Source organism: Neovison vison, chromosome 7, assembly GCF_020171115.1.
Source record: "Neovison vison isolate M4711 chromosome 7, ASM_NN_V1, whole genome shotgun sequence".
Lineage (NCBI taxonomy): Eukaryota > Metazoa > Chordata > Mammalia > Carnivora > Mustelidae > Neogale > Neogale vison.
In genome coordinates, this window is record NC_058097.1 from 50,214,750 (window position 1) to 50,237,149 (window position 22,400).

The 22,400-nt window shown below is 56.5% G+C and overlaps 3 protein-coding genes across 8 annotated transcripts; all 3 read left to right on the forward strand.

The window, feature by feature from the left end:
* The first annotated feature begins 204 nt into the window (after positions 1 to 204).
* On the forward strand, positions 205 to 2,445 carry ASPDH (aspartate dehydrogenase domain containing). 3 transcript variants are annotated; one of them, XM_044256792.1, is made up of 7 exons: positions 205 to 344; positions 668 to 812; positions 1,055 to 1,139; positions 1,232 to 1,381; positions 1,464 to 1,684; positions 1,754 to 1,908; positions 2,271 to 2,445. In XM_044256792.1, the coding sequence occupies exons 1-7, from the start codon at positions 290 to 292 to the stop codon at positions 2,312 to 2,314; spliced, it is 855 nt and encodes a 284-aa protein (XP_044112727.1). In that variant the 5' UTR covers positions 205 to 289; the 3' UTR covers positions 2,315 to 2,445. The 3 variants fall into 3 exon arrangements, with proteins under 3 accessions (XP_044112727.1, XP_044112728.1, XP_044112729.1); XM_044256794.1 differs by having other exon boundaries at positions 262 to 344; positions 673 to 812; XM_044256793.1 differs by lacking the exon at positions 1,754 to 1,908.
* Positions 2,446 to 2,800: 355 nt separating this feature from the next.
* Positions 2,801 to 6,673, forward strand: JOSD2 (Josephin domain containing 2). Of its 4 annotated transcripts, none has more exons than XM_044256797.1 (5): positions 2,801 to 2,980; positions 3,514 to 3,673; positions 5,181 to 5,306; positions 6,094 to 6,288; positions 6,397 to 6,673. In XM_044256797.1, the coding sequence occupies exons 2-5, from the start codon at positions 3,528 to 3,530 to the stop codon at positions 6,494 to 6,496; spliced, it is 567 nt and encodes a 188-aa protein (XP_044112732.1). In that variant the 5' UTR covers positions 2,801 to 2,980; positions 3,514 to 3,527; the 3' UTR covers positions 6,497 to 6,673. The 4 variants fall into 4 exon arrangements, with proteins under 4 accessions (XP_044112732.1, XP_044112733.1, XP_044112730.1 ...); XM_044256798.1 differs by having other exon boundaries at positions 2,801 to 2,938; XM_044256795.1 differs by having other exon boundaries at positions 2,892 to 2,938; positions 3,511 to 3,673.
* A 5,403-nt stretch (positions 6,674 to 12,076) lies between these two features.
* Positions 12,077 to 22,117, forward strand: LOC122913355 (extensin-like). Its single transcript, XM_044260105.1, has 4 exons — positions 12,077 to 12,090; positions 18,354 to 18,765; positions 18,919 to 20,142; positions 20,307 to 22,117. The coding sequence occupies exons 1-3, from the start codon at positions 12,077 to 12,079 to the stop codon at positions 20,026 to 20,028; spliced, it is 1,536 nt and encodes a 511-aa protein (XP_044116040.1). The 3' UTR covers positions 20,029 to 20,142; positions 20,307 to 22,117.
* The last annotated feature ends 283 nt before the right edge of the window (positions 22,118 to 22,400 follow it).

A 22,400-nucleotide genomic window follows, 5' to 3' on the forward strand; every position in this document is an offset into this window, starting at 1 on the left:
AAGGGAGGAGGGTAGAAAACAGAGAAGGAAGAGGCTGTGTATAGAGGGGGCCATGTGGGGTTCTGGAACCCCAAGTCGTTGTCTCCACTGCCCCAGGATCCTCACCCCCAACCCCCAACCCCAGCAAACCTACACCCTCTCCACTGGGCCACTGTGGGGAAGGGAGAAGGTTCTGGAGAGGATCAAGGGTCAAATGTCCAAAGATCAGCCACTGCCCAGTCCTCGAGGGGAGGGGGCAGTGAGCCGCTGACCAAGCTCAGGCCTCACGCAAACCACCAGATTCAAGGGCATGGCTCTCGACTGGGTCCCAAGGAGGGTAGGAGTGGTGGGCTACGGCCGCCTTGGTGAGTCACCGACCCTCTGGGGCCTCTTCTGCAGGTCCCGTCCTGAACCCCCCCCCAAAGCCCTTTGCCCTCCACAAACACACCTTCATGTATGTCTTCATCTGCACCTGGTTCTGCTTCTGTGTCTGCCTGAGCACCATCCACTTCCCACCACGGGCCCCATCGCCCCCTCCCTCTGGGTCCCTGCCACCCTCCTCCTGGGTCCCTGTCCCCTCCCTCTGGGTCTCTGTCCCCCTCCCTCTGGGTCCTATCCCTTCCCCCTGGGTCCCTGTCCCCCTCCCTGTGGTCCCTGTCCCTCTCTCACTGAACCTCCCTCTCCCCAGGACAGTCCCTTGTTTCTCACCTGCTGACTCAGGGACCAGAACTGGGCCTAGAACTTGTTTTTGTCTGGAATCGTGACCCAGGGCGAATGGCAGGGAGTGTGCCCCCTTCCCTGCAGCTCCAGAACCTCGCTGCTCTTGGGGAGAGGTCAGTGATCTCACCATGAAAGACTTAGACTCCCTGAAGCTCCTGTTCCGACCTCCCTTAGGCACTGTGACCTCTGGCAAGTCTCTTACCCTCTCTGGGCCAAATGTGAAACAGACAAGCCATCCTGCTTCCCCTCTTAGGCCAGGGTGAAGAATGACGGGCCTCTAGAGACTCTGAGGGACTCGGAGGAGGGGAAGTCCAATACCTCTCCGAGGCCCTCCCCCATCTCTCCCCTCTCCCAGGCACCCTGACCTTGTGGTGGAAGTGGCCCATCCAAAAATAATTCAGGAATCTGGAGCACAAATCCTGCGCTGTGCCAATCTCCTGGTGAGCCCTGCCCAGCCTGCCTCAGCTCCACCCCACCCTACAGTGGGGTTCGTCCCCTGACCTCAGACCCTCCCCACCTTCATCCACCCCAGGTGGGATCCCCTTCAGCCCTGGCTGACCAGGCCACAGAGCACCAGCTCCTGGAGGCCTCACACCGCTGGAACCACGCTGTGTTTGTGGCCCGGGGGGCCCTGTGGGGCACTGAGGACATCACCAGATTGGATGCAGCTGGGGGCCTCCAGGTGAGGGCCCGCTGGGCTCCCAGTCGAACTAGAGCGGGCCTACAGAGACCCCTGGTCCTGTCACCCTGGCTGTCACTTCCAGAGTCTTCGTGTCACCATGGCCACGCACCCCGATGGCTTCCGGCTAGAGGGACCACTGGCTGCAGTACCCAGCACTGGGCGTCGCACTGTGCTCTATGAAGGCCCCATCCGTGGACTCTGCCCCTTTGCCCCCCGCAACTCCAACACCATGGCGGCTGCCGCACTGGCTGCCCCCAGCCTGGGCTTTGACGGCGTGGTTGGGGTGCTTGTGGCAGATCTCAGGTGAGCATTTGCTTGTGGGGGTTGGTGCTGGGGCTGGGCCAGCCAGACTGACCACCCTGCTTGCCCCAGCCTCACAGACATGCACGTGGTGGACGTGGAGCTGAGTGGACCCCCAGGCCCCACAGGGCGAAGGTTTGCTGTGCACACCCACAGAGAGAATCCTGCTGAGCCCGGCGCTGTCACGGGCTCTGCCACTGTTACCACCTTCTGGCGCAGCCTCCTGGGTGCGGCCCCTCTCCCCAAGCCCTGGGCCCCATGCTCTGCAGAGCTTGGGTCTCGGGCTGTCTGGCTCTACAGTTCTGTTTCTGTCTCAGTTGATTGATCTTTATTTCTATGTCTCCTTCACCTTCTACTCCACGTTTCTGAATCTTGATAGATCTATCTCTGTCCAAGGCTCCTTTCCCTGAGTTTCTGTATCCTCCTCTCGCTGGGAGCCTATAACCTCTCTCACTGTGTGTCTCGGTCCCCCTCCGGGTCTCAGTCCTTCTCTGTCTTCCTCCACCCCCACCGTGGTCTGTCCCTCCCATCAGGCGTCTGTCTCTCATCTCTCGGACCCAGCGTTTCACTCCCTGTATCTCCCCTGCAGGCTGCTGCCAGCTCCCCTCCAGGCCGGGGATCCATCTCTGCTGAGAAGCCGCCTCTTTCCCTAGCGGACACCTTCGTCTCATTTACGTCCCGCCCCCACCGCCCTGGCCTCGGTTACCCCCGACCTCCCTGCTGTCTCAGTAAATATTGGAGGCTCTTCTCCCTGCATGGCCTGATGTCTCTCGTCCCTTGCTTCCCTTCTGTGACGTCACGCTGCGACTTCACACGCGGCTTGGTGCCACCACAGAGGAAGAGCACCACACACGAGGGAGCAACACTCCCGGAAGTTATCGCGAGAGCCTACCCACTACATTTCCCAGAATCCTCTGAGCACCAGGGGGCGTGGCCGCGCGCGAAGGCGGAGAGGGGCCGTGGGGGAGGGCCGCCGTAGGGCATATTTCCGGAATTCACCGCAGCGGCGGAACTGCAGTTCCGAGTTCTCGGGGCGACAGTGTACTTCAGAGCCAAGCCGCCCGGAAGTTCCGTACGGAGCAGCGGGCCCTCGCGGGGGCTGTCGGAAGACGTAGTCCGGCACGCGGGGGCCGCCGGGAACTGTGCTTCCGGCCTGGCCAGTCAGCGCGGTGCTGCCTGCTCCGCACTCGGAACCCACAGCCGCCGCCCAGGGGGATGCGGGAGCCCCTGGTCTCGGGGAGCAGAGAGGCAGGCGGGGTGAGGGGCGTTGCCAGGCAACGGGGGAGCGCCGCGGTTGGGGTACGGGTCGGGGAAAGGGCTCTGTTCCTTTGTGTCCGGGGAGGGGGCCCTGTTGCTGAGTTACAGGAGCTGAGAACCCTGTTGTTTGTGATAGGGGAGGGGAGTCTTCTGTTGCTAGGCGACCAGAGGAGACCCCGTTACCTAGAAACAGGGGAGGAGGATTTCTCTATTGCTAAATAACCAGAGAGGCTTGTTACCTAGTTAGGGAGAGGGTCCTCTGTTGCTAGGTAACCAGAGAGGGAGCCTGTTACCTAGAGACAGGGGAGGGGGGGTTGCTAGGTGACCACCATAGGGACCCTTTCACTTAGGGATGGGGGGGGTTCTCTGTTGCTAGGTGAGTGGAGCCTTTTCACTAGCAGTAGGGGATGGAGGTACCCCACTGCCAGGAGAGCACCTAGGGAGCAGGCTTAGTGACCCAGTGTCCCCTCAGGCTGCCCTGAGCCCCCACCTCAAAGGCAGTGCCCCCAGGGCCTGCTGGCAGGTTGAGCTTCCAGATCCCAAGCCGACTACCTTCTTCCGTCACCCCCAAGCAGGAGCCGAGGACGGCATGTCCCAGGCCCCAGGAGCACAGCCGAACGCGCCTTCCGTTTATCACGAACGGCAACGCCTGGAGCTGTGTGCCGTCCACGCCCTCAACAACGTCCTGCAGCAGCAGCTCTTTAGCCAGGAGGCTGCCGATGAGATCTGCAAGAGGTGACTGTCACCCATCCTAACCCCTGGAGAAGCGGGGCTCGTGGGCAGAACCACCAACTAGTCTCACAGCGAGGCAGTGACAGAGCTGCCTCATCACCTGCCTGGGGAGCCCTGGGACCGAGAGATGGAGATGTGGCCTCTCACACCTGCCCCTTGCCACAGCCACAGCCCCAGCTCAGGCCTCATCTTCCCTTATCTGGACCCTCATCCCCACATCCCCTCCAGCCTCTCAGCTTCTCGGTTTTCTCTATCAGTACATGCTCTGCATAGCCCCAGCGCGGAGCCTGCCCTCCACTGCTCACAGCCCTCCCCTGGCTCCCCAGCAGCCCTGGGAGAAGTCCCAGGTCCTGCAGCCTAATATCCAAGGCCCTGCATGCTCTGGTCCCCGTCTTCCTCTTCAGCACCATGTCTCACTGCATCCCCAAACCACAGTTCTCCCCAGTCCCCGAGTGAGCCCTGCTATGATGCTTCTGGGCCTTTGCATGAGCTATTCTTCCTGTCTGGAACAGCTTCCTTCTCTCGGCAGCCTGGAATGTTTCTTCTCACTATGCAAGATTTCAAACATCACTTCTTTATTCCTGCTCTCTCTTGTCTCCTCTCCGTCACCACAGCCCCGGCTCTAGCCCAAGCCTGTCATCTCCTGGATCCTTCTTCCTGTCAGTAACCACCCACATGATGCTACACCCAGAGATGACCGTGTCTTCCCCACTCTTGCTTACAGCCCTCTCGTGGACCCCTGGCACCCTCAAGCAAAGTCCCAGCCCCTCAGACCGATTATTACAGAATTTATTCATCTCTGGCATTCACAGCAGCGGTCCATCAACTCTCTTACACCAAGGCTATGCTGGAGACCCAGAGATGAGCCCAGTAGGAACCCTCCGCTGAAGGAGGCCAGGCAGACAGATACACAGGAAAATAATACACAGACTTTTCCTCTCCAACTCCTCCCCCTGCCCTGCCCACCAAGGGCCCAGAGAAAGAACAAAAGTGCCACTGTTTGGAGAAGGCAGAATCCAGAGACAAGTGGTGGCAGGGCGGGCCTCCGGAGCTGGAGGATAGCTGCAGGAGAGAGGTGGGGAGACAGGAGCACAGGACAGGTGGCTGGGGTGGAACTGAGGCTAGGAGGACTAGCCTCCTAGGGGCTGAGGGGCTGAGGGGCTGAGACTTTATCCTGGGGCGACAGGGAACCAGGGAAGGCTGGGAGCAGGGGAAATGCAGGGTCAGTGTTGGGTGTGAAAAGAGCCCCTGAGATTGGAGGTTGGAGGCCAGATGAGGGTCTGAAGATGAGGGATGAAGACAAGGCCTGAGCTGGGAAATGTGGCTCCAGGACAGAGCAGAGAGGTGGGGACAGAAGGAATCAGGCTTGGGGCTGATAAACCATCGGGTTGAACAAAGGAAAGAGTCCAAAGGCTGGGTGATTCAAGGACCCTGGGCCTCTCCTGCTCTGTGGGGAGGGTGCAACCTTTTCAGGGGCCCCCAACTCAAGCTCTGACTATCCCCCAACCAGGTTGGCCCCAGACTCCCGGCTGAATCCCCATCGCAGCCTCCTGGGCACCGGCAACTATGACGTCAACGTGATCATGGCCGCCCTGCAAGGGCTGGGCCTGGCCACCGTGTGGTGGGATAGAAGGAGGTGGGACCCCAAGCACTGTGTCATGTGTGCTAAGCCTGGGACAGTGGATACAGCGTGACAGCACCCATGTGGGACAAAGCAGGAGAGGGATGGGTGGACAGGAGGCGAGAAAGAAGGGGTCGATGGGTGGATGGTAGGCATGGCTGAATGATGGGTGGATGGTAGACCAATGGGTTGGGAGATGGTGGAAAGATGAGTGGGTGACTGGATGGACAACAGGATGGGCCGAGGGGTGGATTACAGAGAGACAGATGGTCATCTGGTGATGAAATGGACAGTAAATTGGTAGTTGGATGTGTTGAGTAGGTGGTGGTTGGCTGATGGGATGGATGAGTGGTTGGGTGAATGAATAAAGGACGGATGATTGGTAGACAGTGAACAGGTAGTTGGGTAGACAGTGACAGGACAGTGAACAGGTGGTTGGGTAGTTAGATGGGTGGACAGACGGATGGATTGGTAAAGAGTGGTTGAGGACTGGAGGATGGTGGGTAAGTTGCTGAGTTGGTGGCTGGCTGGCTGGCCAGTTGCGTCAGTAGGTGGATGATGTTTGGGTGGATGACAGATGGGTAGTTCGTCAGGAATGGTCACTAGATGGCTGGGAGGTTTGGGTGCACGCGTGATCGGGTGAGTGGAAGGAGACAAAGGTTGCACTGAGGGAGGAGCATCCTTGGGCAGGCTCGGAGGGCCACTGCTGCCACACCAGCTGGGGGTCCCACAAGCTCAGTACCCTTGAGCCAGCGGGTGAGCCCAGGACCCTGACGGCAGGGTCCGCACTCTTCCCACACAGGCCCCTGTCCCAGCTGGCCCTGCCCCAGGTGCTGGGACTGATCCTGAACTTGCCATCACCCATGTCTCTGGGGCTGCTGTCCCTGCCCCTACGCCGGCGGCACTGGGTGGCCCTCCGCCAGGTGGACGGCGTCTACTACAACCTGGACTCCAAGCTGCGGGCGCCCGAGGTCCTGGGGGACGAGGACGGTGTCAGGTGAGGGTGAGGTGACTCTGGGGCTGGGGCAGGGCACTAGGACACCCCCCTTCCCCTGGAGGCAACACCCAGGCTCCTGGGCCTCAGTCTCTTCATTTCTCTGCCCAGGGCCTTCCTGGCAGCCGCGCTGGCTCAGGGCCTGTGCGAGGTGCTGCTGGTGGTGACCAAGGAGGTGGAGGAAAAGGGCTGCTGGCTGCAGACAGACTGACCCCGCAGAGGAGGGAACCAGGCTGCCCGGGCAGTCCCTGTGCGTCCACGGCTGGCCTCTGAGTGCCGGGGAAGGACTAGGCCCCGCTCCTCCTGGACCCTGCGGAGGCCCCAACCCCTCTCCCATACCCCTGCTCAACGCCACTGCTGCCTCAATAAATCTGCTCGTTTGCTCCCAGCCTGGCCTGCATCTGCCTGGGGGACCCTTTCCCTCTGGGGCTCCCGTGGAGCAGAGAGGCTGGTAGCCACACAAGCATTGTGGAGAGCGCGGGAGCCCAAATGCTCCTCCACCTTCCCGCTTCACCAGCTCGGGTGAGTCACCCACCTTTCTGGGCCTCCGTTTCCTCGTCGGGGGCACAGCCAGAAACAGCACAAATCCCTGCTCTTGTGGGTCGGGGGAGAGACCAGGAGCCGATAGGCACAATCTAGAGTGTTCAGTGGGCTAAGTGCTGAGGAGAAAGCAAGTTTCTTCCTGGAGTCTCAGTTCTTCTCCATCAGTGGCTCCAAGAGGGGGCCACGCCGCTATCCCCGTGTTCGGCTACCTGGCAGAGGGGAACGAAGGTTGCTAACCCACTGACCTTAAGACAGGAAAACAACGCCGCGTTATCCAGGCAGGCCTGCAGTCCTGACGGCGGAGGCAGGAGAGGAGAGGCCAAAAGAGACCTGGCGAAGGAAGCGGGTCAGAGATGGCTACGTGGTGGACAGCTTTGGAGATGAGAAGGGGCCAGAGCTGGGAAGTGGAGCAGCCCAGACCAGGGCCAGGGCCCCAGGAGGAGCCAGCCCTGCCCACACCCTGACTCCAGCCCAGTAAGGCACATTAGACTTCCAGCCTCCGCAAGTGTGAGAGAAGAAACAGCCTTAGGAGCTGGTACAGCACGGGGGAATTCATTTAGGGCAGCAGAGCCCTTGGAGCTGCAACTGGAAGAAGAGGAAGGAGGGAGCTGTGGGGGGTGTAGAGGAAAGGCAGTCCAGGCTGAGGGAGCAGCCAGCACAAAGGCCCTGGGAAGGCCCCGAGCCAGGCGGGGAGGGGGGGGGGGTTGGGGGTTTGAGGTGACAAAGGGGGACAATGGGGGCCCTCAGAGATTTGAGCAGGAGGAGTACAGGCTCCCACCAGGTGTCTTCTTTCCACATTCCCACTGGAGCAGGACCCCCTCCTGTTCTCTGTCCTTCCCCAGGGGTTGCTGTCCCTTGCTGTAGCTTCCCTGTCCTGTTGGCATTGACACTCCTCCCCCACCCCCCACTCCCAGTCCGGTGGTGGCGGCACCTCTGCAGATGAAGCCAGGAGCTCACTCTCAGGCTGGGAGACAAGAGCCCCCTCCCCAGTCCTAGTCAGGGTGGGAGGCTTTAAGAGGGACCCCCAGGGGGCTGGAGGAAGTTGAGGGGACCTGGGGGGAGGACCTGGCCCTCTGCAAAGGGCCAGCGGGAGGAAGGGGGCTCTGTTTCAGACTGGGAGACAACTCTGCAGGAGCCCCGCAAATACAAGGGGAGCCATCGCTACTTGTCACTGACCGACCAGGGGCTGACTGACTAGAGTGGGTCCCCACCAGGCCCAGGCCACAGGGCCTCCACGGGGACGCTGAGAGCTGGACCTTGTCCAGGACAGCGAGCGAGGGCCGCGAGGGGCACAGCAGGTCAGTCCCGGGCTCCAAAAGTGCCCTCGTGGGGTGGGTGGCGGGGACAGCCTGGGAGGCCTGGAAGGAGGCTGAGGATCCAGAGGGAAGAGAATGGAGGCCTGAGCCGGGACCCTGGGGAGGGAGAGGAGGGACACAGTCCGGCAGCTCGGCTCTGGGGGCAAACGTGAGAAGGAATGAAGAAGGCGCCCAGGCATCTGGCCCTAGGACCCTGGGACAGTGCGGCCACCCCCAACAGATGAAGAGTGGTTTGGGGATTGGTGGACATGCCACACAGCGGGATGTAAGGGATGTGACAAATGGTGGGGGGAGGGGAAGCCAGGTCAGGGGCTCCGCAGATGGCTTTGGGGGTCTCTGGCCTGTTCCAGGAGGCATGAGTGTGTGTGAGCCCAGGGAGGGAATCAGGTAGAGTGGGGCTTGGGCAAAAGCAGGGTCCCCTTTTAGGAGTGGGCAAAAACGGGGGACCCAGAGACAGGCCATGGGCAGGGAGAGGCAGGTAGGACCCTTAGAAGATGGGGTGTGGGCACAGCTGGAGGCTTGTCAGGCCCGAGGGTGCTGCTGGGACTGGGGCTTGGCAGGTTCGGGTTCCCAAGACTTCTGGAGGTCAAAGGGCAACTTGTAAAGTAAAAAGTCAAAACAGCACATTAGAAACTGCTGGGGTCCCGGGGCACCCCAACTTTGGAGACGGTCCCCACACCCGGCCTGCCCCCTCTGTGCCTCTCCAGCTTGCTCACTCTCCCACACCTGGGTCTCTGGCTCCTTCGTCCCTTGCTTTGTGTCCCTCTCTTTGTCTCCCTTTTTGGATGTTTCCATGTCTTTCACAGCTTCTGTCTCCCTGGGCCCTCTGGGGCCCCCTCCTGACCTCTGTGCCTGTCGCCGGTCCCCTGCGGTCCTAGACAGCCTGGCGGGACTCCCTGATTGTTTCTATTCTTGGGCCTGAGTGACCTCCCCAGGTGCCTTCTCAGCTGTGGCCTAATATGGTCCGAGTGAGAAGAGAGTGAGAAGAGAGTCCGAGAGTGTCTGCAGTGCCAGGGTGGGACCCGGGGGTGGCAGGGTCGGTCCCTCCCTCCCCTGCTGCTCTCAGCCCCCCTGGGGCACTAACCCCTCCTGCTCTCCAAGGCCCCTGGGGCCTGAGGGCTGAGGGAGTGCTTACGCTTACTGTTGGCCCCTCACCGTGCAGAGCGCCCCCTGCCCCCTCGCCAGCCCTGGGCACCAGGCTCCCCGCTGGGGCGGCCACAGTCATGTGGCAGGTGGCAGGTGCAGGGCCGGGTGACAGCTGTCCCATGCACCCGGGTGCTGACAGCTGAGGCCCAATTTAGCTCTCGGAGCCCAGAGCTGACCAGATAAGGCAGTGAGGGAAGGTGGTCCCGCCCACAGGGTGCCCCTTAAATTGCTCAGTTGGGCCTGGGGGGCGGCCGCCGCCGATGTCAGGTGAGAGGGACTGCGCTCCTTCCTCCACTTCTCCGCTGTCCACCCAGCAGCTGGGCCCCCTCTCTCTCTGTCTCTCCTTCTCTCTCTCCCTCTGTCCCTGTCTCTTGCCTGACCCCTTCTCTCCGCATCTCCCTCTGTCTGTCTCCCTTGCTCCATCCCCTCCTCCCCTTTGTCTCTCTCCATCTGTCCTGTTTCTTCCCATTTCTGTCCCTCTTGCTGTCCTCCCTCCTCTCCCGTTTCTAGATCTCCGCCAGCCCTCCTTCGTCTTTCCTGCTCCCTGGTCTTCCTTTGTCTCTTTTTGTCTCCCCTCCTTCTCTCTTTCTCTCTCTCTCTCTCCATCTCTGACTCTTCCTCCCACCCACATTTCTCCTCCTCCCATCTCTCCATTCCTCCCCCTGCTTCTCCTAGCCTCAGTTTCTCTCTCCCTTTCTCTTTCTGTGTCTCTCAGTCCCTCTGTCTCGAGTCCCTGTTGTTGCCCCTTGCCACCCCCCACCCCTGCCGCCAAGCTCCTGAGGGAGGCCACCAGGCCCTCTGCTGCGGTTTCTGCTCAATAAAGCGGTTCTGTCCTCACTCTCTCGCTCCCCTGTCTCCTCCTTTCCTTGCTCACTCCTCAACTCTGACCCCCCTGGGTCCAGCCTGCTCCTCCCTCCCAAACACAGAGCCTGAATGGCAGACTGAGCAACTGGGGAGAGATAGAAAGACAGATGGGCAGGGGGGACCCAGAAACAGTGAAACAGAGACCAAAATAGGAGGCCACGGACTTAGAGAGGGGAGACAGTGAGATAGCAGGACAGTGGGATGGCAGGACACAGAGACGCAGAGAGATGCACACAGTGAGATGGGGAGATGCAGAGACAGAGTGACTCAGAGACCAAGCAGCGCCCCACCCCCCAGACACAGCAGCCCCTTCCTTGTCCCCAGGCTGAGTTAGGCTGGGGACAAAGCGCCCTTGTCCCAGTCTGGCAGCTGGAGGGTGGGCAGGGCCCCAGGGGAGGGCAAGCCACCAGGAGGCCTGCCTTTGGCCTCTACCCTCAGACTGCCCCTTCTTCATCCTCTTCCTGAGCTCCCAGCCTGCTTTCTGCTTTGCCAGGGAAGGAGACAAGCATTTATGCAGCATCTGCTGTATGCACCTGAAATGCCTCCTTGCCTCCTCTGGCACCCCTTCCTCTCCGCCCTCTGCTGTTCTTCCTAAGCTTCTGGCTCCCATTCTTGGAGGAAAGGGGCATTTTTAAAGTTCCTAATGTTTACCAGGCAATTTCTGCACGGCCTCTGCATCTTCTACTCTTTTTGCTCTCCTGTCCCTTCCACCCAGATGCCCTGCACTTCTTCCTGATCTGCCTGGTCTCCTGGGAAGAGAATGCACACTGGTGCAGCACCTACTGTGTGCTTGGAAATTTACACTGTCTCCTCTCCTTCCATACTTTTTTCTCCCTCAATTCCTTTCTTCTCACTCTCCTGATTTCCTCTCCTTTCTGACTTTTTGTTCCCTCCCGGGGTGGGGGGGAGGCAGGGAGGGAATGAACACATACTGAGCACCTACTGTGTGCTGGGTAGTTTATACATCTTTTCTTCCTTCCTCATACCTTCTTCCTTCCTCTTCTCTCCTCTGTCCCCTCGTCTTTCTGGGCTCTCTGCTCTCTTCCAAGGCAAAGAACAGACATTTACTGAGCACCTGTGGTATGACAACCAATTGCCTGTGCCTTCTCTACTCTCCTCTCACCCTCCCATTTCACTGACCTGTGGTCTCTGCTATCTTTGCCAGGGAAGGAAACTGGCATTTATTGAGCACCTATCCTTTGCCAGACAATCTCCTTATGCCCCTCCCCCCTCAATTCTCCCTGTTTCTTCATTTCTGCCCCATCTGCTCTTTCTGGGGGAAGAGAACAAGCAATGATGGGCCACCTACTGTATATCAGGCAATTAATGTCTCATCTCATCTCCTCTTGCCTTTATCTCCCTGCCCCTCTCCCTCTGCCGGCTTCTCCCTTCCCAGCGTTCTCTAGGCCCTCTTTTGGGGAAGACAACAAGCATTTACTAAGCACCTCCTGTGTGCCCCATGATTTGCCAGTACTGTCTCCTCTGTGTGTGTCCTCTCCTTTGCCAGTTCTTGAGGTTACCTCCAACTTCTGGTCTGCCGGCTTTACGGGTTCCTATGCAATCAGCCTCCTTAGCCATCTTTCCTTTCCCCTTGCCTGTGCCTGCACCTTCCTTTCCTTTTGCTCTCTCCACCCCCTTAGGAAATCAATGTGCATTTATTGAGTGCTTCCTGGGTGCCCACAGCCTAACCTATACACACTCTCTTCTCATTTCTTCTCCTGGGCCCCTTCTCTCCTCCAGCTTCTCCACTCTTCTCCGCCCTGTCTGCTCTCCTGGAAGAGGAAATAGGCATGCATTAAGTGCCTACTGTGTGCTGCTCCTTCATATATCCTGTCACTGCCTCACAGGCTCTGTTCTTCCTTCTCTCTTCCTCCTCTCTGCTTTCTTCACTCCTCCTGGCTGCTGCTTCTGTGCTCACTACCATGGAGGGTTATGGGTATGTATTAAGCTCCTACTTGTGTCCAGTCCCTTCCCTCACAGCTTCTCCTACTCATTCTTTCTGCTGGAGCTTCCCCTCCCTATCTTTCTTGTTTCTCCTGGGAAAAGAACACTTAATAAACACCTACTGTATGCCCAGCAATTTGCATCACTGACTCTCTCCTTACGCTGCTTTTCCTCTCTGGTGTTTTCTTCACTTTCTTTCTGACTTGTCTTCTCTCTCTGGAAGACTGGAATGGACATTTATTGAGCACTGACTATGTGCTGGGATCTAAATAAGCACAGCTTCCCACCCCTCACAATCTCCTTCCCCCTTTCCCTTCCTCTTTGCTGCCTCTTCTGTTCCTTCCTGCTCTCAGTGCTCTCCAACAGAAAAGGGGCGGGGGCACTAATTAAGCACCAACTGTGTGCTAGGTAATTTACACACACTGACCCCTCTCATTAAACCTTTTATTCTGCCCTGCCCCTTCCACTCCACTGGCTTCCTCTTTTTTTTTTTTTTTTTTTTTTGGTTCCTTCTCTGTAGTGGAAGTTCTGAATTTTCTAGGCAGAAGGGATGTAGGGCTACTCTAGAGTCTCAGTCACCACCACTGGAGAAGCAGATCGTCTTCCCCTCACAGTGATGGTGACAACAGATTTCAGCTCCAATTTGATTTCTTCATTAGAAAAAAAAAATGTGGATAATAGCCACTCTCTGGTGTAGGGGAGGGGCAAGGGGACTGAGTTAAGACCAAGAGAGAAAGTAAGATAGAAAATAATAGAACAGAACATGGGAGGCAGCTAGTGCCCACTGGAGGAGGTGCTGGTTCTTCTGGCCAAGAAGCCGTAAGTTACTCTCTCCCTGCCCTGCGGTCTGCTGCCAGGCTCCCACCGCCTGGAGCAGCAGATAAGGACTGGCAGTCAGGAGGGAAAGGGAACTTTCCTGCCAGTCTCCCCGCCTCTGAGTGTCTGTCCCACTGCAGTTCTCTTGTCTGTTTCCTCTCTCTCTCTTTCAGACTTCCTCAGACTCTCTCTCTCTCTCTCTGACTTTCTCAAAAACTCTCTCACTCCCTCTCTCTGATTCTTAGACTCTCAGACTTCTCCAGACTCTCCATCTCTGACTACCTGAGTCTCCCATGCTCTCACTCTCTCTCTCTCACTCTTCCTTTTCCCTCTCTCTCTCCCTTTCTTTTTCTTTCTTTTTTTTTTTTTTTAAGATTTTATTTATTTGACAGAGAGAGATCACAAGTAGGCAGAGAGGCAGGCAGAGAGAGGGGAGGAAGCAGGCTCCCTGCTGAGCAGAGAGCCCGACGCGCGGGGCTCGATCCCAGGACGCTGGGATCATGACCTGAGCCAAAGGCAGAGGCTTTAACCCACTGAGCCACCCAGGCGCCTATTTCTCTTAGACTCTCTCTTTTTTTCTCTCTCTGTCTCTCAGACTTCCTCAAACTCTCTCAAACTCCCTCTTTTTCTCTTTGACTCAGACTATCTCAGATTCTCTCAGACTTTGAGACTCTGACTCTTTCAGACTCTTCATCTCTCAGACTTTCTCACTCTCTGATTCTCTCACTTTCTCTCAGCCTGTCTCAAACTCTCCCTCTGACTGACTCTCTGACTCTCTTAGACTTTTCCTCTCAGACTTTCTCTCTCTCAAATTCTTTCCCTCAGACTCTCCCTCTCAGACTTTCTGACACACGCTCTATCTCTTAAGACTCTCCCCCTCTCAGATTCTCTTTCTCTCAGACTTTCTCAGACTCTCACTCCCAAACTCTCCCTCTCTCAGACTTTCAAACTCTCTCCCTGATTCTCTTAAGACTCTCTCTCTGACTTTTTCTCTTTCACATTCTTTCTCAGACTCTATTTCTCTCACTCACACTATACTTTCTGAGACTCTCAAACTCTTTCAGACTCTCCTTCTCTCAGACTTTCTCTCCCAATCTCAGACTCTCTCAAACTCCCCCTCTCTCAAACTTTCTCTTTCTCTCAGACTCTCTCTCTCTTTTTGACATTCTCAGACTCTATTTCTCCTGTCTCAGACTCTCTCAGACTTTCTGAGACTCTCTCAGACTCTCTCTCTCTCTCAGGCCCTCTCTCCCTCTCTCATTCTCTCACCTTCTCTCCCTGACTTTCTCAGACTCTCTTTCTCTCTCAGACTGTCTCAAACTCCCCCTGTCAGACTCTCTCTGACTTTCTCAAACTCATTCTCTCTCTCTGACTCTCTTTCAGACTCTCCCTTTCTGATTCTCTCAGACTTTCCCTCTCAGACTCTTTCTCCCTCTCTGACTTTCTCAGGATCTCTCTCTGATTGTCTTGCATTCTCCCTCTCTCTGATTCCTTCTCTGAAATTTCAAACTCTCTCTCCCTCTCTCAGACTATTTCTCTCTCTCAGACTCACCCAGACTTTCTGAGATTCTGACTCTCCCTCTCTGATTCTCTCAGACTCTCATTTTCTCTCAGACATCTTTCTCCCTCTCTCAGACTATCTCACACTCTCCCTCTCTGACTTTCTCTCCCCCTCAGACTCTTTCTCAGACCCTCCCTCTCTCATTCTCTCTCGAGCTCTCACTTTTTCACTCTCTCCCAGACTCTCAAAGTTTCCTTCTCTCAGATTCTGATTGTCTCAAACTCCCCCAACTCTTTCACTCTCTGACTTCCTCAGACTCTCTCAAACTCTTTCTCTCAGACTTTCTGAGACTCTCTCTTTCTCTCTGACTCAAACTCTCTGATTCTCTCAGACACTCTCTCTGACTCAAACTCTCTCTCAGACTTTCTCAGACTGTCTTTCTCTCTCAGACTTTGACTCTCAGACTCTCCTTCTCTCTCTCTGTCTCACACTCTCCCTCAGACTCTCTCTCCCTCTCTCAGACTGTCTCTCTCAGACTCATGATTCTGTCTCTCTCTCTCCCACTCAGACTCTCCCTCAACTCTGTGCCTCACTCGGACTCTCAGACTGACTCTCTGACAAACTCTCTCTTTTTCAGACCCTTTCAGACTCTCTCTCTGACACTCTGTGACTCTCAGGCTTTCACTCAGATATTCTCTCTCTCTCTCTTTTTTAAAGATTTTATTTATTTGACACAGAGAGAGAGATCACAAGTAGGCAGAGAAGCAGGCAGGAGAGGGAGGAGTAAGCAGTCTTCCCGCTGAGCAGAGAGCCTGATGCGGGGCTCGACCCCAGGACCCTGGGACCATGACCTGAGCTGAAGGCAGAGGCTTAACCCACTGAGCCACCCAGGCACCCCTTACTCAGATTCTCTCTTACACACACACACACACACACACACACACTCTCTCTCTCTCTCTCTCTCTCTCAGACTCTTTTTCAAACTCTCTCTCCCTCACTCAGACTTTCTCAGACTCTCTCAAACTCTCTCTCTGACTTTCTTGACTATTTCTCTCTCTCAGACTCACCCAGACTTTCTGAGACTCTCTCTGTCTCTTCCTGATTCTCTCAGGCTCTTTCTCCCTCTATTCTCAGAATCTCATACTCTCCCTCTCTCAGACTCTCTCAGATTTTATCTCCCCCTCAGACTCTCTCTCTCAGACTTCTTCACTCTCTCCTAGACTCTCGAACTTTCCTTCTCTCAGATTCTCTCAGACTCTTTCTCTCTCAGGTCTCAAACTCCCCCCACTCTCTCACTCTCTGACCACTTCAGACTCTCTCAAACTCTTTCTCTCAGACTTTCTCAGACTCTCTATTTCTCTCTCAGACTTTGAGACTCTCTCTCTGACTCTCCCTCTCTTTCTGACTCAAACTCTCTCAGACTTTCTCAGACTGTCTTTCTCTCTCAGACTCTCCTTCTCTCTCTCAGTCTGTCTCACACTCTCCCTCAGACTCTCTCCCTCTCTCAGACTGTCTCTCTCTGACTCAGATTCTGTCTCTCTCTCTCCCACTCAGACTCTCCCTCAGACTGACTCTCTGACAAACTCTTTTTCAGACTCTCTCTCTCTGACTCTGTGACTCTCAGACTCTCTTTCACTCAGATTTTCTCTCTCACACACACACACTCTCTCTCTCTCTGTCTCTCTTTCACTCAGACTTTCTCCTCAGACCCTCTCATTCTCTTAGACTCTCACTTTCAGATTCTCTATAACTATGTGTGTGTGATTCTCTCTCTCACTCAGATTCTCTCTCTCTGACTCTCTCCCAGATACTCTCAGTCTCTTTCTCTGACTCAGGTTCTGGCTCCCTCTGGCTCTCTCTCTGATTCTGTCTCCCTCTCTCAGATTCTCTTTCTCTCTAACTCTCAGTCTCTCTCTGTGTGACTGTCTGTCCCTCCGACTCTGCCTCTCTCTCAGATTCTCTCTCAGACTCTTTCCCTCTCTGATTCTGTTTTTCTCTATCAGATTCTCTCACTCTCTCTGACTCTCTCCCTCTCTGATTCTGTCTTCCTCTCTCAAACTGTCTCTCTCTGTGTGACTGTCCCTCCAACTCTGCCTCTGATTCTCTCTTCCTCTCAAACTCTGTCTCTCTCCCAGACTCTTTCCCTCTCTGTTTCTTTCTCTCTCTCTCTCCCCCACCCTCTCTCAGACTCTCTGATTCTGTCTCCCTCATCTCAGACTGTCTGTCTCTCTGTGACTGTCTGTCCCTCTGACTCTGCCTCGCTCTCAGATTCTCTCTCAGACTCTCTCCCTCTCAAACTCTTAGATTCTCTCAGTCTCTCTCTCTTCCAGACTCTTTCCCTCTCTCAGATTCTCTGTTTTTCTCTATCAGATTCTCTCCCTCTCTCTCTCTCTCCCTCTCTGATTCTGTGTCCCTCTCTCATACTGTCTCTCTCTGTGTGACTGTCCCTCCAACTCGGCCTCTGATTCTCTCTTCCTCTCAAACTCTGTCTCTCTCCCAGACTCTTTCCCTCTCTGTTTCTTTCTCTCTCTCTCTGACTCTCTCTCCCCACCCCCTCAGACTCTCTGATTCTGTCTCCCTCATCTCAGACTGTCTCTCTCTCTGTGACTGTCTGTCCCTCCGACTCTGCCTCGCTCTCAGATTCTCTCAGAGTCTCTCTCCCTCTCAAACTCTCTCTCTTTCCCAGACTCTTTCCCTCTCAGATTCTCTCAGTCTGACAGATTCTCTCCCTCTCTGATTCTGTCTCTCAGGTTCTCTCCCTCTCTTAGACTCTCTCTCTCTGACTCTCCCTCTCTCAGATTTCCTCTCAAAATCTCATTCCCTCTGTCTCTCTTCATCTTTTTCCTTTCTCACCTCTTTTCCTCTGTCCCCCACACAGTTTGTCTCTGCCCTGTCTATGACATACACACACTTTCCTCCTCACACTATTTTCTGGTTTCCTTTGCAAACACTTTTTTGATTGTGCCTTGCTTCTCCTCCTCCTCCTCTCTTCTCTGTCCTGATCTGCGTCTCTCCCTACACAGGTCTTCTCTATTCCTCTCATCGTGCTCCTCAGAACTACCCTTTATTTCACACACACACACTTCTCCTGTTTCTCCCAGAAACCATGCGCTTGTCTTTCTTCATTCATCCACCCCAACCCCACCTGTCTGGCTTCCGGTCCTGCGGCTCTCACCCTCTCTGGAAGCTTATTTCCTTTCCTCAGAACCCCACCTCACATTCTCCTCCCCCTGTGCTTCACTCTGCCCGGTTGCCTACTCGGTCCCTTTCCTCCCCAGGAGGTGTGGGAGGGGCATCCCCGAGCCTAGAGCTTCCTGCTCGGTCGGGTTCCCACAGCAGCTCTGACCCGAGGGCCGCTCTGGGGCACCATGTGGCGCCTCCCCCACCCCACCCCACCCCCGCACGCTGGTTGACACCCCGCACCCTCTTCCCTCCCTCAGCTTCTCTGCGCCTCTCCTCCTGCCCCCTTCGCCTCCAGCTTCTTTTTCTTATATCTGGTTCACACACCCCCCACCCCGTCCTTCTGGTTGTAGTCAGGGAGCGCCTCTTTTCCTTCTGCTTTCCGCTTCCCATCCCCTTCTCCCCTCTGTCCTCCTGTCCCTCACACAGACACGGGGTCCATGGGGTCTCCTATCTGCCCCCGCCCCCAGTCTAACCACACTCCGATTCCGCTTTTCCTGTACCTTCTTTTCATCGATTCTTTTACTCTTCTCTCCTCCGTCTTCTCCCCAACTCGCCTTCACCGCCAGGGCCCTTCCTGCCATTCAGTCTCTAACCCACTTTCCTGGACAGTCCCCCCCCCCACCAAATTTTCTTGACCATTTTTCTGCCTCTTCACGCCCCCAGAGCGCCTCGCCCACACTCTCCGGTCTCCCCGTCTCTCTTCCTTCCACATGTGCTCCTCCCCCCGTGGGCTGCACCCCTGCCGCCTCCCACAGCCGGGAGGCCCCTCTGGCACCTACGGAGCGGGCCGGACGTCCCCGCGAGCTGGTGACACGCGTCTCCTGCCTCCGAACAAACGGCCCCGTGATTTGCGTTTCACACGTCACGAAACTCGTGTCACGTCCTGCCCGCTCCGGGGACCAGGAGCCCGCCGATGTCTGCAGTTTCTCGCGCCCCGGGACGGGGGGGGCACGGCCCGCGCCCAGGACCGGCGTCTCCTCGCGGGAGGCGGACGCCTTCCCTTCCCTCTTCTCCAGTTCTGGCTCCGTTGCACCCGCGGTCCCCTTCCCCGCCCGCTCGCGCCCGGCACCGCGGGCTCGGCACGCTCTCCGTTTCCCCAGCCGTCGCGCCTGTCTCTCCCTGGGCGGCGGCCGGGCGCGCAGGAGTGAGCGGGCTCTCGGCTGCGGGGTATGAGCCCCGTGCGCGCGCCTCCCGCCCTTCCCGCTGCCCTCGCTCCCCGTTTTCCTCGTCTCCCGCCGCCTCTCCCTGGCTTCCCTGCTCCGCCGCCTCTGGCCCGGGCCTCGGGGCGCGCGCGCGCATCACTGTGCGCGTGCCGGGTAGGGGGTGTGGTGCGGCTGTGCGCAAGCGCGCTCTGGCCGCTCTTCCCGCCCCGGTTTCCCTCCGCCGCCTTCCGCGCACCCCTTCTCTTCCTCGCACTCTCCCGCGGTGCGATCCCGCCCTCCGCACTACACACCTCACTCCTCTCAATTTTCTTCCACTTCTCTCTCACCTCCTTTCCCCGCTCCCGGCTCCTCGCCCTTCCCTCACATCCCTTCTTTCTCGGCCTCTTCCCGCCTCTGCTCTGCTCTTTCCTGCCGGCCGCTCGCACGCTCGCTGGCTCTCCACACTCCCGTATTCATTTTTCTCCTTTTCTCTCTTTCCCGCCTGCTGTGTCCCCTTCCTCCGCTTTCCTTCCTTCTGCCTGCTCTGCTCTCCTCCCCTGTCCCGCTCGGCTTTGGCCTTTGCATCCGGGCCGCCAGCAAGCTCTCCGCTCCTTGCTTCCCCCTTTCTCTCCCTTTCCTTCCCCTCTCCTCTCCCGCCGTCTGGGCTTTTTTATCCCGTCTGCCTTGGCTGCTCCCGGGCCGCTCCTCCGCCTGGCCTTCCATTTCCGACTCTGTCCCATCGTCTCTCTCCCTCCTTCTCCTTCCCCCAGCCTCGCTCTCCCCGCCACGGTCTCCTTTCCTCACCTCTCTCTGCCTGCTTAGCTGGGGACCGCCCCCCACCCCAGCCTGTCTTCTCTCTCATCTCTCGCTTCCTTTTCCCCTCTCCTCATTCGTTTTTTTCCCCCTACACTTTCTCTTCATCTTTCCTCTTTGCTCCCCTCTCTTGCTCATCTCCATCCCTTCTCTCCCCACTGCTCTTCTCTCTCCCCCCCCTTCCAATCTCTCTTGCTCTTTCCTTTCTCTCCTTTTTGAATCTGTCACCTCTTCTCTCCTGCCAGACTTCTCCCCTCCACTGGCCTCCTTTCCTCTGCACCTTGTCTCCCAGTGTCAGGGAGGCCCCTCCAGGCTCTGCCAGCCACATCCTCTCCCTTTGCCTCCCCTCCTTCCCTCTCCCTTCCTGAAGTTCGGAGCTGACATCCTCCCAGGGATCTGCGCAGCCTGGAACAGGGCTGCCAAGCCAGGCCTTCCCACCCCCACCCCACCCCCGAGGGTGGAAGGGCCTCTGTGACACCCATTTTCTCTTTTTTCTGTCTGTCCCGGATGCTGCCCACTGCCTGGAGGAAGGACGCCTGCCCCCGGCCTAGGAACCGAGGAGCTGGCTCAGAGATGAAGACACTTGCATGTAAGTGCCAGGGCTGGGAAGGGCTGAACCACCCTGCAGTTGGCCAGAAAGTGGCTCCTTCTCCACTCTCCTGATCCCTCAACTTCTGTCTGAGTTTGCTGAGAAGGAGGCTGCCTCCTTTCTGCCCCAATTCTCCCCAACTGCCACCATCTTCTCCTCCTCAGGAAGCATGGAGCATGGGAGGACTTCATTTTGCAGTTGGGAACACAGGCACCCGTGTTCCTGAAGACCAGCACCTGCTAAGACAGAGGCTTCATGGGAACCCCAACCTTCTCAAGGGCCAAGAGCACCCCCTGAAAAGCTCTTTTCTTCAGAGAGAGGGTCCACATGGGCCTGACCTCCCCAGAGTATCCAGCCGAGCATGCTATGGGCCTGAGGGGCATTCTCAAGCAGGGTGAACTCTTTTATCGCCACCTACTGATAGAGGACAGAACTGTTACCAAGCTGTATTAGATACCAGGAATGGTCTCAAGCAAAACTCTGCAAAAATGAAAATTTTTACTCCTGGTCAATATGGTACGGTACCCAGCAAGCTTCATAGCGTGCCAACGTACACCTCCAGACTGACTTCGTGTTTTCAAGTCATCCTACGGCTGGCTTCTCCTCTGCATTGCCACAGAAATACATACATGACCACTGTGGGAAACTAAGGAAAGTGGGATTTACTTTACAGGTTGCCTGGGAGCCTATTTCTAGGAATTGGGCCAAATCGAGTTTTTCTTTGTAATGACACCATTATGCCTTGCTGACTGGGAGGTGGGTGCAGGCAAAGATGAATGACTGACAGCTGAAGAGGCCTCAGAGATTAGTCCCGGATTCTCACCATGGCATCTCTCTGATGGGTTAAATAAAGGCGCCTATAGAACTCCTTCCAAAAGCCACCTGCTACAATGCTCAATTTGGGATAGTAAAGTCTTCAAATACTAAAGTTAGCCTTATATATTTTAAAAGATTGCCTGTCCTATAACTGCGCTAAGTATACCTAAATGCTGGGCTGGGGAAAAGGGTTTCCTAAATGTCAGAGAGCAGATAACATTTTGTGGAGCAAAGAAGCGCATCCAAAGGGCGAGGCAGGAAACTGGAGAGGGAGGCCGTCCTTTCACTGAGCATTTACCTTGCAGGTGCTTTCATATCTTAGACCACAGGTTAGGAGGCCGGGGGGAAAGGCACAGGAGGGAGATAGTGGGCACTGAGCTCCGTGGAGATGGAGAGGCAGAGACAGAGGGGGCTTAGAGGGTGGTATCTGAGGGACTCATTAAGGTTGGGAGGTGCTCCTCAGTGACGCTGAAAAAGAGGAACAGACTAGAAACTAAGACACTTCCAAAGCCAGGCTGAGGGGCTGGGACTTTGCCCTGAGAGCACTGGGCAGCCATGGGAGGGCTAGGAATAGAGGAGGAGTGAGGGGGGCAGCTTTGGTGTCAGAAGTACCCCCACGAGGCCAGGGAGGAGGCTGGGCTGACAGGTCCAGGTAGAGAAGGATGAGGCCAGGGTTGGGGCCATGGGGGACAGGACAAGGGGTGAGGCAGGAAGGAACAGCAGAGTCGGGCAATGCAGTGCTCCAGCCTATGAGGCCAAGCAGATGGTGGCACCACTTCCTGGGTAGGATTCCTGCAGGAGCTCTGACTGGGGGCGGATGGGTGGCAGAGACTCTCTGGGCAGCACTGCCTGGGGAAGGAGCCGGGGGTCTGGAGACCAGGAGGGGAGTCTGAGCGGGAGACGGGTTTGAGGATAGTCAGCAAGAGGGGCTCCAGTGTGGATGGGAGGTGCCCGACGCTGCCCCAGCAAGTCCTCCTCTGGCAGCATGTCCTGCAGACATACGTGCACGTGTGCACACGGAGATCCCTGCAGCTCTGCTTGCAACAACCCTGAGGGTCCCTCCACAGGGACCAATGATGTCACCTCCGAGCCAGCCACATCACAGAAGGAAGATGCACTTTACAGCCAAGATGGAAACCTCTCCAACTCAGAGAAAGAGGAAAAAAAAAACAACAACCTAGAACTACAGGGCACCTGGGTGTATGAGTTTGTTAAGCATCTGCCTTTGGCTCAGGTGATGATCCTGGGATCGAGTCCCACATCGGGATCCCTGTTCAGGATGAAGTCTGCTTCTCCCTCTGCCTCTCCCCACACCACCCTGTTGTGCACTCTAATAAAATCTTTAAAAAAAAAAAAAAAAAACCCTAGAGCTACACATTTTTGTAAAAATGATTTACATAGACGTTTGCTTGTTTATGTGGAGAGTATCTCCAGAGCTATGA

Bases quoted from the DNA above. Each gene is read 5' to 3' on its own strand.
- JOSD2 (XM_044256797.1), top strand. From the start codon at position 3,528: ATGTCCCAGGCCCCAGGAGCACAGCCGAACGCGCCTTCCGTTTATCAC. The intron at 5,307-6,093 runs GTGGGACCCCAA...CTTCCCACACAG, and splicing joins GTGTGGTGGGATAGAAGGAG to GCCCCTGTCCCAGCTGGCCC. The intron at 6,289-6,396 runs GTGAGGGTGAGG...TTCTCTGCCCAG, and splicing joins GGGGACGAGGACGGTGTCAG to GGCCTTCCTGGCAGCCGCGC.
- LOC122913355 (XM_044260105.1), top strand. The intron at 18,766-18,918 runs GTATGAGCCCCG...CGTGCCGGGTAG, and splicing joins AGCGGGCTCTCGGCTGCGGG to GGGGTGTGGTGCGGCTGTGC.
- ASPDH (XM_044256792.1), top strand. From the start codon at position 290: ATGGCTCTCGACTGGGTCCCAAGGAGGGTAGGAGTGGTGGGCTACGGC. The intron at 1,382-1,463 runs GTGAGGGCCCGC...TGTCACTTCCAG, and splicing joins ATGCAGCTGGGGGCCTCCAG to AGTCTTCGTGTCACCATGGC. The intron at 1,685-1,753 runs GTGAGCATTTGC...TGCTTGCCCCAG, and splicing joins GTGCTTGTGGCAGATCTCAG to CCTCACAGACATGCACGTGG.